This window comes from Ovis canadensis, chromosome 3 (assembly GCF_042477335.2).
Source record: "Ovis canadensis isolate MfBH-ARS-UI-01 breed Bighorn chromosome 3, ARS-UI_OviCan_v2, whole genome shotgun sequence".
Classification (NCBI taxonomy): domain Eukaryota; kingdom Metazoa; phylum Chordata; class Mammalia; order Artiodactyla; family Bovidae; genus Ovis; species Ovis canadensis.
Window position 1 is genome coordinate 189,975,816 of NC_091247.1, and position 13,433 is coordinate 189,989,248.

The 13,433-nt window shown below is 42.1% G+C and overlaps 1 protein-coding gene across 42 annotated transcripts in view; it reads left to right on the forward strand.

Moving 5' to 3' along the window:
* The first annotated feature begins 531 nt into the window (after positions 1–531).
* Positions 532–13,433, forward strand: part of CAPRIN2 (caprin family member 2) — a 42,133-nt gene continuing 29,231 nt past the window's right edge. For 22 of the 42 annotated variants that reach the window (XM_069585433.1, XM_069585402.1, XM_069585434.1 and 19 more), the window contains exons 1-4: positions 621–908; positions 1,996–2,261; positions 4,263–4,325; positions 8,553–8,639. In XM_069585433.1, coding sequence (XP_069441534.1) covers positions 2,010–2,261; positions 4,263–4,325; positions 8,553–8,639 — 402 coding nt within the window. In that variant the 5' untranslated portion in view covers positions 621–908; positions 1,996–2,009. Of the gene's footprint in view, positions 949–1,995; positions 2,262–4,262; positions 4,326–8,552; positions 8,640–13,433 lie in introns of all 42 variants that reach the window. The other 20 variants (XM_069585403.1, XM_069585438.1, XM_069585408.1 and 17 more) reach the window with 3 other exon arrangements.

The window sequence follows — 13,433 nt, forward strand, 5'->3', positions numbered from 1 at the left end:
GTGATGTATTTCCAACCTTTTCTCTTAATTTGATGCAACTGTACCAAGATTTTTATTAGCTTTTTCTCTGAGTGCCAACGAATTAATGTTTCAAAGTAACAAATGACACAGCCTAAATAAACTAAATCTTATTACTGAAGGTTGCGGAGTCACCCAGATCGTTTTTATGGCAATGATGGTTTGGAGTATTCTGCTCCTATGAGTTCTTTCGGCGGAAACGGTGATTTCTCTCCATCGGACAGTGAAGGATGGAATCTGGAGATGAGGGGCAGAGGCACGCCTGCACTTCAAGACTACCCACCTAAACTACCAAAGGCTCAAGTTCGGTTTAACTGGCAATTCCACAAGGGGCTCTCTGCGCTTTTCGAGTGATCCAAATCACCTGCTCAAGGTCACGCCAAGAGTTACTGGCAGCAATCAGCAAGGTCGCGTAGAACTGCGGAGTTCGCGGCCGGCCGGCTCTCTACAACTCAGCGGGCCCACCTGGTGACCCACAATCTGCGCAATCGCGGGGAGAACGCGCCCTCTCGCGACGACTTCTCGCCGCAGCTGGGGCCTGGCGCAAGCGCCCCCCGTCCCGGGCGGAGGCCCGCGGCGGTGGGGCCCGGCACCGGAAGGAGGAGGGGCGCGCGCGTGGGGGCGGGGCGCACCTATATAGGCCCCCCCCCCCCCCCCCCACGGCGTCGCGGGCGGGCCTGGGTAGGAGCGGCTGAGTCGGAGGTGTGCCTGGTGCCGCAGACGCCGCCTGCGAGGAAAGGGAGGGGAGAGGGGGAAGGCGGGAGGAGGAGGCACGAGTGCGGGGTGGCGCCGGTCCACCTCCGCAGCTCTCCTGGCTCCCGCCGGCTTTCGAAGGCGGGCCCGGGCTGCGGCAGCGGCGGCGGCGGCAGCGGCCTCGGCGGCCTGCGGAGGTGAAGCCAGGCTGCGGCTCCCTGAGTCGGCGCGGCGGGGGCAAGTGGCCGGCCGGCGAGGGTGGACAGGGTTGGGCGACCGCTGCCTGGAGTGCAGGACGGCTCGGCATCTTTGGGGCGCGGCCCTGGCGGGCAGGTGGCCCGTGCATCTTACGCAGATCGGCCTCCTAGAGGCACCTGCAGAAGTGGCCCCGGCCCGCTGCTTTGGCGACCGGACGACTGTGGGAGGCCGGGGGTCGCTGCCCTCGGGGGGCCGAGGGCCCGCCTCGTAGAAGCGCCTCTGGCGCGGGCCTTGCGGGGGCCTGGGGCCTGGGGCCTGTTTTGTCCTTGCTCCGGGGATGCTCCTCAAGGGGAGTGGGGAGATTAGCGCCGATGCGCGGGGCTGGAGGGGGAGCAAGGGCCACGGTCGGGCGGTGTAAGTAAGGCTCGCTAGGATGCGCCCTTAAACCGGTTGACGTGTGAGTGGTTATGGGTTAGTTTAAACAAAACTGAACACCAACTCGAAGAGGTCGCAGCTTGAGAGTACCTCGCTCCAGTGTCCAGTAGTGACGAGCTTGCCTTGTAGGCCCCGGAGCAAAGGGAAGTTAGCATTCTTGTTCAAGAAGTTTCTCCGCACTTAGTGAAAGAGAGCTCTGAAAGAATTGTGTGTGTTTGGGATTTTCTTTTAAATGTGGTTGTTAGTGATTGGGGTTGGGGCTGGTGGTGAGAGATAATGTGAAGAGTTTCGAATGGCTGGCTGCCTTTTCCGGATGGGGAAGGCTTATTTTTTGTGTGTGTCATCACTTGACCATAGAAATTATTCAGAATGTGGGTCGCCCTCAGCTCTGAAGCCACTGTTTGATTAGCAGTTCTTCCTATGTGGGAAATTGAATTTCTGGAAACATCCCCCTTAGGCGCCAGTGCTTGGCACGAACTGCCGTCAAGGTAGTGAAATGAAAGTACAGTATTTAAAACAACATTCAGTTTTGAGCTCACTTCTGTGGAAGAGAATTTTGGGGGACGTGGGTCTAGACTTTCAGGGAATTTAAAGCCTCTAGTCATAGTTTAGTTTTATTCCTAACTTTTTTTTTCCCCTTCCCTCTTTCAGCCTCATCTGTTTCAATGGTGCAACTCTCTTCATCTCCTTTTGGTTACCAGTCACCTTCAGGCCATTCAGAGGAGGGAAAACAGAGGACAATGAAGTCAGCCAAGCCCCAAGTGAACCACAGTCAGCATGGGGAAAGCCAGCGGGCCATGAGCCCCTTGCAGTCTGCTCTCAGCTCTGCTGCCTCTCCTTCCCAAGCATATGAGACATATATTGATAATGGACTCATATGTCTTAAACACAAAATCAGAAACATCGAGAAAAAGAAGGTAACTTTTTTTCCCCACCCAGCCCTGTATATACACCATGTTAAATTAGAGTTAAGGAACTTGCATTTTTACTTTCTATCAGGGCTCATAGGTATTCTTCCTAAAGATTTCTTTCCTGAAGATTTAAGTAACCTTGAGATTTAGCTGGCTGAAAATGTACAAGTGGGCTAAATACTGATTGTATTAAACACTTTATATTTGATTTGCCAGAATAACTGAATAAAAATATTCTTCATAGTAAAATTATTATGCATGCTACTGTTGAAATATTTGAAGAGGTAGCTACTTTAAGTCAGATTAATTCCTTGCATGTAGTATTAATATTTCTTTTCATAAATGAATAGTGTTTTTTTTTTTTAAGCTTGTTTTCCTTGTGACTTTCTGCAGCATTTGATATTGCAGTATAACTGCTGCAGTCATTGGAAGCTTTAACGATGGCAGAGCCAGAAGATGTTTTAGCACTAATTTTTGTGTTGCTAGGTGATTGTTTCAGATTGGTTGGTGAAAGCATTGTAGAGAGCCTTGTAAAGATACGCAGGTTGTAACCAGCCTGATGTGACAGTAAATGCTGATGTAAAGATCCAGATCATTCCTCATTTCCTGAGTCATGTAGCCTGTGAAATGGTACTGCACATAGCTTTGTTGTGTCATGATTCTCTTTTGCTTGTGATAGTAGGTGAGTTACTATCTGGACCGAGGAACTTGTGAATATTTCTATGCCAAGACCTAGTTAAATCTAGGAAAGTTGCTTTTGATGGAGGAGGGTGAAGAGATTTTCAAGAGTTTGGTTGACCCTGTTCCTTTCCGTTCCCATTCCCCCCCCTCCCCCCCCCCCCCACACACACACTAGGAAGATAGTGGAAAAGGGCCAGTTACTGGTAGCTTCTCTGTAGCCTTAGTTCTCAGCAGTTGTCTTTTGCATGCATGCAGTTGATCATGAGCATGATAAGGTGAGTGTGCCTGGGTCAGCACAAATCCCCTGCTGCTGTGGGAAGTTAGAGTCAAAGCAGGATCTGTTCTAAGCGGGATCTTTTGTTAGACTCGTAAATGTCTTACCCAGGTGGAGGAACTACATATATATGTGTAATATATGTATAATTATACTCTTCAGCTGAACTATAGTACCCCTTTAATTTTGAATACCAATCTTGTCAGTACTCATACATTTGTTTCAAGCTTCTGAGAAAGTATTTTAAAGCTATAAAGCAAACATAGAAGGTGCCTAAAATTGCTTTTAGAATACCATAAAGGGTCATGTCATTATTTGGACAATAAATGCAATTTATTTGTCATTTATTTACCTAAATATCAGATTTTTTAAAATGAAAAATGGCTTCAAGTTGAGGCTGCTATAATTCTAGAAAAAAATATATTACATTTCTGTACTTCCATTATGAAGTTTCATTGGACAAATGCTCACATAATTCAACAGGTAACCATTTAAGCAGGACTTCTCAGCCTCACAAATGCTATTGCCATTTTGTGCTGGATAGCTCTTTGTTGTGGGGGGCTGTCCTTTGCACTGTAGGATGCACTGTAGCATTCTATAGTGGCCTGGCCTCTACCCTCAGGATTCCAGTGGTACCCACTTCCTCCCTATCCCCCGAGTGGTGATAGCCAGAGATACCTCCAGACATTGTCATGTGTCCTTGGGGGACAAAATTGCCCCTGATTGAGCACCATTGGGTTAGGGGCATATGATTTATTTGTTAAATCCTGATGTGTCATGTAATCTAGTTACAGAGGCCATTAAGAGAAAAAGGGTTTATTACCACTTAAGTTTTGTAATTCCAGACTAGTGTTGATTGTGTATAATGTTTTTTTTTTTTCCTTCCTGACTGGAATTCATCTACAATTGCTTCTTACCTTGTACTAAAATGTTATTCTTATAGATTGGTAGTTTACTGCAAGAACTTTGTTTTCATGAGAAACAGTCTGGTATTTAGTTTGTTTCAGAATTTTGTATCAGATTGTGGTAGATACAAGTTTTCTCTTTTGTAGCTCAAACTGGAAGATTACAAAGATCGCCTGAAAAATGGAGAGCATCTTAATCCAGACCAGTTGGTAAGTGGTTTCTGATCCTTTGGTCAGACTTATTTTCTTAGTAAGACTAGATGAATTTGGGGGAGACCAAAGAACAGGAGGAGAGTGGGATGACAGAGGATAAGATGGTTGGATGGCATCACTGACTCAATGGACATGGGTTTTGGTGGACTCCGGGAGTTGGTGAAGGACAGGGGGGCCAGGCGTGCTGCGGTTCATGGGGTTGCAAAGAGTTGGACATGACTGAGTGACTGAACTGAACTGAAAGATTTGATAGGCTAAAAAGGAAGAGTGAGAGTCCACTGGGTTTTTCCAAAGACTTTGTCTTCACCTATCAGGTCTTATATTTTTGACTTTACTTTTGCACTAGTAGATAGTATATGGATGGGGGTGTGTGTTGCCAAATAAGAGTGAAGATGTAGATAATCACAAAGCGATAATGTATGGATTTAATTAAACTTTCTCTAGAGTGGACTGAAGGAGAAGAGCAGGGAATCACCTAGCTTTCTACTGTTTACTCACATATTCTAAACCTGACATCTCTCTGCTCTAAAATGTAAAAGGGTAACTACTACAGCTTGCCTTAGTTTTCTCTAGTTGCTTCTCCTTAATTCCTTTGATGGTATCTCCCTGCTTTTCTATCCTGTATTGGTGTGTTCCTTCTTAGGAGTCATGTTTATCTGATAGATATTGGGCCTTTAAATATTTACTGTTTATGACAGTTAAAAATACTCTTTATGTTGCCCATGGTATACCTAGTAATTGCAAGTTTTATCTAATAGCATGAAGGATAGTTTTTATAGTATGGAAAAATTTAAAAATGCTTTATTGATGTTTGCCTTTTTGATCTGATCACACTTCCTGGCTAAGGGCACAAAATTAATCTAAAAGTTATTTGATCTAGCATGTGGATCTATTGTCTTTTATGTTATTTAAAGTGTTTGGTTGTGAATTGCAGGTACTGGTATTCAAGGACTTTTTCCTTGCCATGTTGGCTCTTCTTCACTGACCTAGAATTTTTGTGATGTAGTGAATTACTGTTTTGCTGAGACACAGATTTGAATTGTCGAGTTCTGAGAATGATGTGCTCAGATGGCTGGTGAAAGGACTTAGCTGGACATTCAGCATTTCAACATGGTTTTGTTTTTAAGTAGTCATGGTGTGTTCACTAACTTTTAAAGTGATGAAACCTCTGTCTAAACACCCTCGGAGAAAGTGTTCTGTTACATGTTTTTGTCTTTGGGGAAACATAGGGGATGGGAATGGGGAGGCTGGTGATTCTCATGGTAGCTCTCTAAGAAATGTTGAGGAGCTCCAGCCAGGTGAACTTTAATCTCATTAGTCTGAGATACACAAGCTACTCTATGTTGCTTCTATAGTATTAACTTTGATTGCTTGAGTGATACCTGACAGACTCCAAATTTATATTGTCAATGGAGCCGTTCTCTGAACTCTAGATTCCTATGTCTAGTTGCCTTTTACTTCATTTTGCTCCGCAAAACTTGTTCTCCTTTAACCTTCACTGTATCAGTTAACAGCCTGATTTACTAGAAGGATGGTTTCACTCAAAACCTTGGAGACTTTCTCATTTTTCTCCTAACACCTTGTATCTAGCCCATCAGCAAGTGTGTGGTCAATTCGTCCTTCAAAATAAATTCAGAAACAGACCATTTCTCATAAATTCTGCCTCTGCCTTCCTGTTCCACACCACATCACCTTTCGTCTGCATTACTGTAACAGCTTCCTTACAGGTTTTTCTGTGTCTGCTCTCCTTCCAAGTCTGTTCTTAACATAGTAGCCTCAGTGTGTGTGCCTCCGTGTTCACTCAGTCATATCTGACTCTTGGCGACCCCATGGTTTCTTGCCAGCCAGGCTCCTCTGTCCCTGGGGTTCTTCAGGCAAAAAAACTGGAGCAGGTTGCCATTTCCTTCTCCAGGGGATCTTCCTGACCCAGGGATCAAACTCATATATGCTGCATTGGCAGGCAGGTTTTTTTACCACTGAGCCACCAGTAGCCTCTGTAGTCCTGTTCAAAAACAAGTCAGATATCAGTCCTCTGCTCAGAAGTCCCCCCCTATTGGTTCCCATCATGTGCAGAATGTCCTGTGATATATAGTAAAGTGTTAGTCATTCGTGTCTGACTTTGTGGGACCGCATGGACTTTAGCCTGCCAGGCTCCTCTGTCCATGGAATTCTCTAGGCAAGAATACTGGAGTGGGTAGCCATTCCCTTCTCCAGGGCATCTTCCCAACCCAGGGATTGAACCTGGGTCTCTGGTATTGCAGGCGGATTCTTTACCATCTGAGCCACCAGTGAGCCTCAGAATGGCCTGTAAGGCCCTGCAAACAAATCGTGCTGCCTATTTCCTTTTACATTTTCATTGCATTTCCAACACTTCTCTCTTCCTGGCTTCATCCCAGCAACACAGGCCTTCTTCTGTCCTCACATATCGCAGCCCCACTGCTACTTCAGGGTTTTGCTGTGCTCTTCTTACTGCCTGGGGTGCTTTTCCCCCAGATGTCTAAATGGCTCCGTTCCAAACCTCCTTCAGCTTTTTCTTTGAAGGTCATCTCAGTAAGGCCTGTCCTGATAACACTCCTTTGCTCCTTTCCTTTCTTTAATTTTTTTAATAAAAGTGCTTCTCTGACAAACTAAAGTTTTATCTCTTCTTCCGTTGCAGTGTAAGTTCTGTTAAAGTAGAGATTTTGTCTGCTTACTGCTGTTTTCCTATTACTAGAATGGTTTATTGCATATGGTAGGTATTTAAATATTACATACACATTTACTAAATATAAAATGATTGAATATTAGGTTTTTAGATGTGATTATATAGTTAGCAGTACTTTTGAGAAATAACATCTCGTACAAGGAATATATACTTCAGGCAGAAATTTAGAACATGCAGATAAGTCAGAAGAAAAAAAATCTATAATCTGAGCCCTCAGAGACCTCTTGTCAGTACTATAGTACGTAATTAAAAAGCCCTTAAGTTTAGTTTTTTAAAATTGGAAGTAATTCACATAATTTAGAAATTAGGAAATGTTAAAAAAGATGTTTTTTCTTTCACCCTGTCCTTCCTCTGTTCAGTACTCATCTTATAAAATAATGATTCTGATAGATTGCTTTGTATCTGTCCAAAGTTGCTGGATATTTGGATTGCTTTTATTTGGGGCTGTAATAAATAATGTGCTGTATAAATTTGTCTACAAGTCTTTAGGTGGGTATATACTTTCATTTCTTTTGGGTAGATATTCAGAAGTGGAATATTACACTATTTTAACTGTAGAGGCTTTGTAATATGTCTTTATCTGATTAGATGTGTTCTCCATCTTATTCTGTTTTGTACTGGCCCTTTGTTCTTCCATGTAGATTTGAAGTAAAGTCCATAGAAACCTGCCCCTTCTCTAAGTATTTACTTTCTTCATCTGTGAAATTGCAAAGAAAAATTTGCCTCTTTAAATTTACAGGGAATTCCCTAGTGGTCCAGTGTTTGTGACTCTGCTTTCACTGCCAGGGACCCAGGTTCAGTCCCTGGTCAGGGAACTGAGATCTGGCAAGCCACATGGCATACCCTCCAAATTTGCAATATTTCTGTTATAATGCTTACTTTGTTGTTCTAGGTAATTATTTACAAGTTTTTCCTACCATAGTGTACATTTCTTGAGGTTGCTTCATCTGTGACTCTCACTGTGCTACTTGGGTAATATATTTGTGTAGTGAATGAATACTGACAGAGGAATCCTGTAGGTTCAGTGTTCTTGAAACCCTCAGGCCTCTCTGACCTTAGACTTTTATGGATAGTCAACTTCATTATTATTATTATGGTTCAGATTTCTAGCATAAAAGTTGAATTTTTGAATTTATGTAACTTCTACTAAATACTTTCTCCTCACTTTTTTGAGTATGTATAGTAAATGTGTACTTAGTCGTGTCTGACTCTTTGCAGCCTCATGGGCTGAAGCCTGCCTGGCTCCTCTGTCCATGGAACTTTCCAGGCAAGAATACTGGAGTGGGTTGCCATTTCCTTCTCCAGGGAATCTTCCTGATCCAGGGATTAAACCTGTATCTCTTGTGTCTCCTGCATTGGCAGGCAGATTCTTTACTACTGTGCCACCTGGGAAGCCCATGTGTAGTAAATGGCTAGTTCCTAAAGTGTTAAATCTCTTCTACTGTTATCAAGGAGCACTTATTTTGACATATTGTACTTGGAAATTCACAGAATTGATGTTTTCTTATTTGGTTTGGTAGGAAGCAGTTGAGAAATATGAAGAAGTGCTACATAACTTAGAATTTGCCAAGGAGCTTCAGAAAACCTTTTCTGGACTGAGCCAAGATGTGAGTATATATATATATATATATATATATTTTTTTTTTTTGCTTTTCTTAAAACCAGCTTAATTACTGATCTTGAAGAAAATGTTAGTGTCTGATAATGGTGCTTGGTTATTGTTCATCTAATTCCTGCTGATTTTTTATTCTGGCAGGTGGGGTGGAGGATAGCTACTGAAGAACTCAATACAAATGTTATCTGAATATGAGACATTGTGAATAAAGTATTCATTGTCAAATGTATATTATTTCACTATGGAATTATAGAAATCACTGAGAAGTGGAAGGAAAACTTTTTGACAGATTCGTTTATAAAGTATTTTACAATGTGGGCTTGAAAATTTATATAATATTGGCTTGTGTGTTTAGCATTATTTGACATATGATGAAACATAAAATTGGTAGATCCTTATTGACAGCATGACCGTAATTACTAGGAAAATTTATGGTTCATAATTTAAATAGAGTTAAGTGTGGTCTCACTGATATATTGGCAATTCAAGTTTTTTTCTCCTATAAATTTAACCAGTAATTAATATGAAGTCTTAAGCTTTCATTAATAGGTATTCTTCATTGTTTTAGAGTCTTAGTTTTAGAAAGATGGACCTTTAGAGATCCTGTTCTAACAACTGAGGAAATATTTTGGTGAATTCATTCTGGGGTAGGGAGAATGTCTGATAGGCTTTTCTACTTTTTGGATACTTTCTTGTACAGTGAATTAAAATTCGCTTCTCCATTCCTCTGGGATCAAAAACAAAATACCACAAAATATTCTGAAGTTGACGACATCTACCATCTTAATCTTTGTATTATATAATTCTGAGTTGCTCTCTTCTGGATGTCTGACTTTTAAAAGGTAGTGTGAAATCTAAAATAGCCTAGTATAGAGATACTTCCTTCTGTTTCTGAACACTTCTGTTAATGCAAGTCTAAGATGATATTTGCAAAGATGGCCTCTATAAAGGACAGAAATGGTATGGACCTAACAGAAGCAGAAGATATTAAGAAGAGGTGGCAAGAATACACAGAAGAACTGTACAAAGAAGATCTTCACGACCCAGATAATCACAATGGTGTGATCACTCACCTAGAGCCAGATATCCTGGAATGTGAAGTCAAGTGGGCCTTAGAAAGCATCACTAGGAACAAAGCTAGTGGAGGTGATGGAATTCCTGTTGAGCTATTTCAAATCCTGAAAGATGATGCTGTCAAAGTGCTATACTCAATATGCCAGGAAATATGGAAAACTCAGCAGTGGCCACAGGACTGGAAAATGTCAGTTTTCATTCCAATCCCAAAGAAAGGCAATGCCAAAGAATGCTCAAACTACAGCACAGTTGCACTCATCTCACACGCTAGTAAAGTAATGCTCAAAATTCTCCAAGCCAAGCTTCAGCAATACGTGAACCGTGAACTTCCAGATGTTCCAGCTGGTTTTAGAAAAGGCAGAGGAACCAGAGATCAAATTGCCAACATCCACTGGATCATTGAAAAAGCAAGAGAGTTCCAGAAAAACATCTATTTCTGCTTTATTGACTATGCCAAAGCCTTGGACTGTGTGGATCACAATAAACTGTGGAAAATTCTTCAAGAGATGGGCATACCAGACCACCTGACCTGCCTCTTGAGAAATCTATATGCAGGTCAGGAAGCAACAGTTAGAACTGGACATGGAAAAACAGACTGGTTCCAAATAGGAAAAGGAGTACATCAAGGCTGTATATTGTCACCCTGCTTATTTAACTTCTATGCAGAGTACATCATGAGAAACACTGGGCTGGAAGAAGCAGAAGCTGGAATCAAGATTGCCAGGAGAAATCTCAATAACCTAAGTTATGCAGATGACACCACCTTTATGGCAGAAAGTGAAGAGGACCTAAAAAGCCTCTTGATGAAAGTGAAAGAGGAAAGCGAAAAAGTTGCCTTAAAGCTCAACATTCAGAAAACGAAGATCATGGCATCCGGTCCCATCACTTCATGGGAAATAGATGGGGAAACAGTGGAAACAGTGTTAAACTTTATGTTTTTGGGCTCCAAAATCACTGAAGATGCTGACTGCAGCCATGAAATTAAAAGATGCTTACTCCTTGGAAGAAAAGTTACGACCAACCTAGATAGCATATTAAAAAACAGAGACGTTACTTTGCCAACAAAGGTCCATCTAGTTAAGGCTATGGTTTTTCCAGTGGTCATGTATGGATGTGAGAGTTGGACTGTGAAGAAAGCTGAGCACCAAAGAATTGATGCTTTTGAACTGTGGTGTTGGAGAAGATTCTTGAGAGTCCCTTGGACTGCAAGGAGATCCAACCAGTCCATTCTGAAGGAGATCAGCCCTGGGTGTTCTTTGGAAGGACTGATGCTAAAGCTGAAACTCCAATACTTTGGCCACTTCATGTGAAGAGTTGACTCATTGGAAAAGACTCTGATGCTGGGAGGGATTGGGGGCAAGAGGAGAAGGGGATGACAGAGGATGAGATGGCTGGATGGCATCACTGACTTGATAGACATGAGTTTGATTGAACCCTGGGAGTTGATGAAGGACAGTGAAGTCTGGTGTGCTGCAGTCCATGGGGTCGCAAAGAGTCGAACATGACTGAGTGACCGAACTGAAGATGATATTAGCTTTGTTATCCATAGGGCACTTTAACTCACATTCACTTTTCATTACTTAATTTTAATACTTTTTGTTGGCTCCACATCTGTTAAGTATTTCTAGGCTATTTTATTATATTTATTTTTTTGGCTATACCACGTGGCATGTGGGATCTTACTTCCCTAATCAGGGATGAAACCCATGCCCCCTGCATTGGAAGGGTGGAGTCTTAACCACTCGGCTCCCAGGGAAGTTCCTCTAGACTATTTTATTATTTTAAAAACTTTTAATTCCTGTAGGCTATTTTCAGTACTAGAGGAATTAAAAGTTTTTAAGTGTTTTTAAGTCTTTTTTTTCTGATACATGTGATTGATTTACCCCTCTCCCAATATGTTGAGTTGATTTAGTTTTGGTCCATTGTGCTAAAAGAAAGATCTTTATGTTTACCTGCTGGTTGGAGGTTTGAAGTATATTTCTATAATACTTAATAATTTCTCTTAACTCTTTTCTCAGAGTTAACCCTATCAAATTTTAATTTTCTACCCAGGTGTTTTTTTTCAGTGTACGATGTTCTTTTTAGATTTAAATCTTGTTTTAAACATCATCCATGTGCCAGGCACTATGGAGTTTCACTGTTTTATTTTCATCTTTCAGCCTATTGGGGAATTTTTTTTTTTTAATGAAGGTTTTCTTTTGTTAGACCTCTGCTATGAGATAGCCTGTTTGTAGTTTGTGTAAAATTTTCTTCTTTCCCTTCAAATTAGAGTTGGGAGCCTTCCTATTCAGTCCACATCTCTTTGTTTTTTTGATATGAGCTTTGTCCTTTGATAGGGATGTATCATTCAGAGTCATGGTTCAGAAAATAAATTTTATGGTTTGGTACTATTGGTTGGTAATAATCTACTTCATTTCTTTTTAACCGTTCCTCAACTGAAAGAACGGAGAAAGCAATGGCAACCCACTCCAGTACTCTTGCCTGGAAAATCCCATAGACAGAGGAGCCTGGTAGGCTGCAGTCCATGGGATCGTGAAGAGTCGGACATGACTGAGCGACTTTCACTTTCACTTTCACTTTTCACTTTCATGCATTGGAGAAGGAAATGGCAACCCACTCCAGTGTTCTTGCCTGGAGAATCCCAGGGACGGGGGAGCCTGGTGGGCTGCCGTCTATGGGGTCGCACAGAGTCGGACACGACTGATGTGACTTAGCAGCAGCAGCAGCAACTGAAAGAAGATAAGCAACCTGACTTACTAGTTTCCACATAAATAAGGAGAAATAGGCTGCTGTTAGTGGTTTGCCTGATATCTGATTATAACCTGGTTGTCATTCAGCTACTAAGTCATTCTGACTGTTTGTGACCCTATGGACTACAGCATGCCAGGCTCACCTGTACTTCACTATCTCCCAGAATTTGCTCAAACTTATGTCCATTGAGTTGATGCCATCCAACCGTCTCATTCTCTGTCATCCCTTTCTCTTGTCCTCAGTCTTTCCCAGCACCAGGGTCTTTTCCAGGGAGTCAGCTCTTCACATTAGATGGCCAAAGTATTGGAACTTCAGCTTCATCATCAGTCCTTCCAATGAGTATTCAGGGTTGATTTTCTTTAGGATTGACTAGTTTGATCTTGCTGTCCAAGGGAATCTCAAGAGTCTTCTCCAGCACCATAGTTCAAAAGCATCAGTTCTTTGATGCTCAGCCTTCTTTATGGTCCAGCTCTCACATCTGTACGTGGTGGTAGTTTACTCACTAAGTTGTGTCTGACTCTTGCAACCTCGTGGACTGTAGCCTCCCAGGCTCCTCTGTCCATGGGGATTCTCCAGGCAAGAGTACTGAAGTGGGTTGCCATTTCCTTCTCCCACATCTGTACATGACTACTGGAAAAACCATACCCTTGACTATGTGGACCTTTGTTGGCAAAGTTCTGTCTCTGCTCTTTTTTAATACGCTGTCTAGATTTGTCACAGCTTTTCTTCCTAGGAGATCTGGAAGAAAACGTATTTCTTACTTGATTAAATCAATAAATATTTGAGGTCCTGTCACATGTCAGAGTCTATGTTGGGTCCTAATGATATACTGGTGAACGACAGAGATAGTCCCTGTCATCATGGAGCTGAAGCCTAAGGGGGATGCAGTTCAAGAGAAAGATAAACATTTAATGCAATAGATACTTTGATAGGGGAGGTTCAGTGTGACCTGAGCGATAAG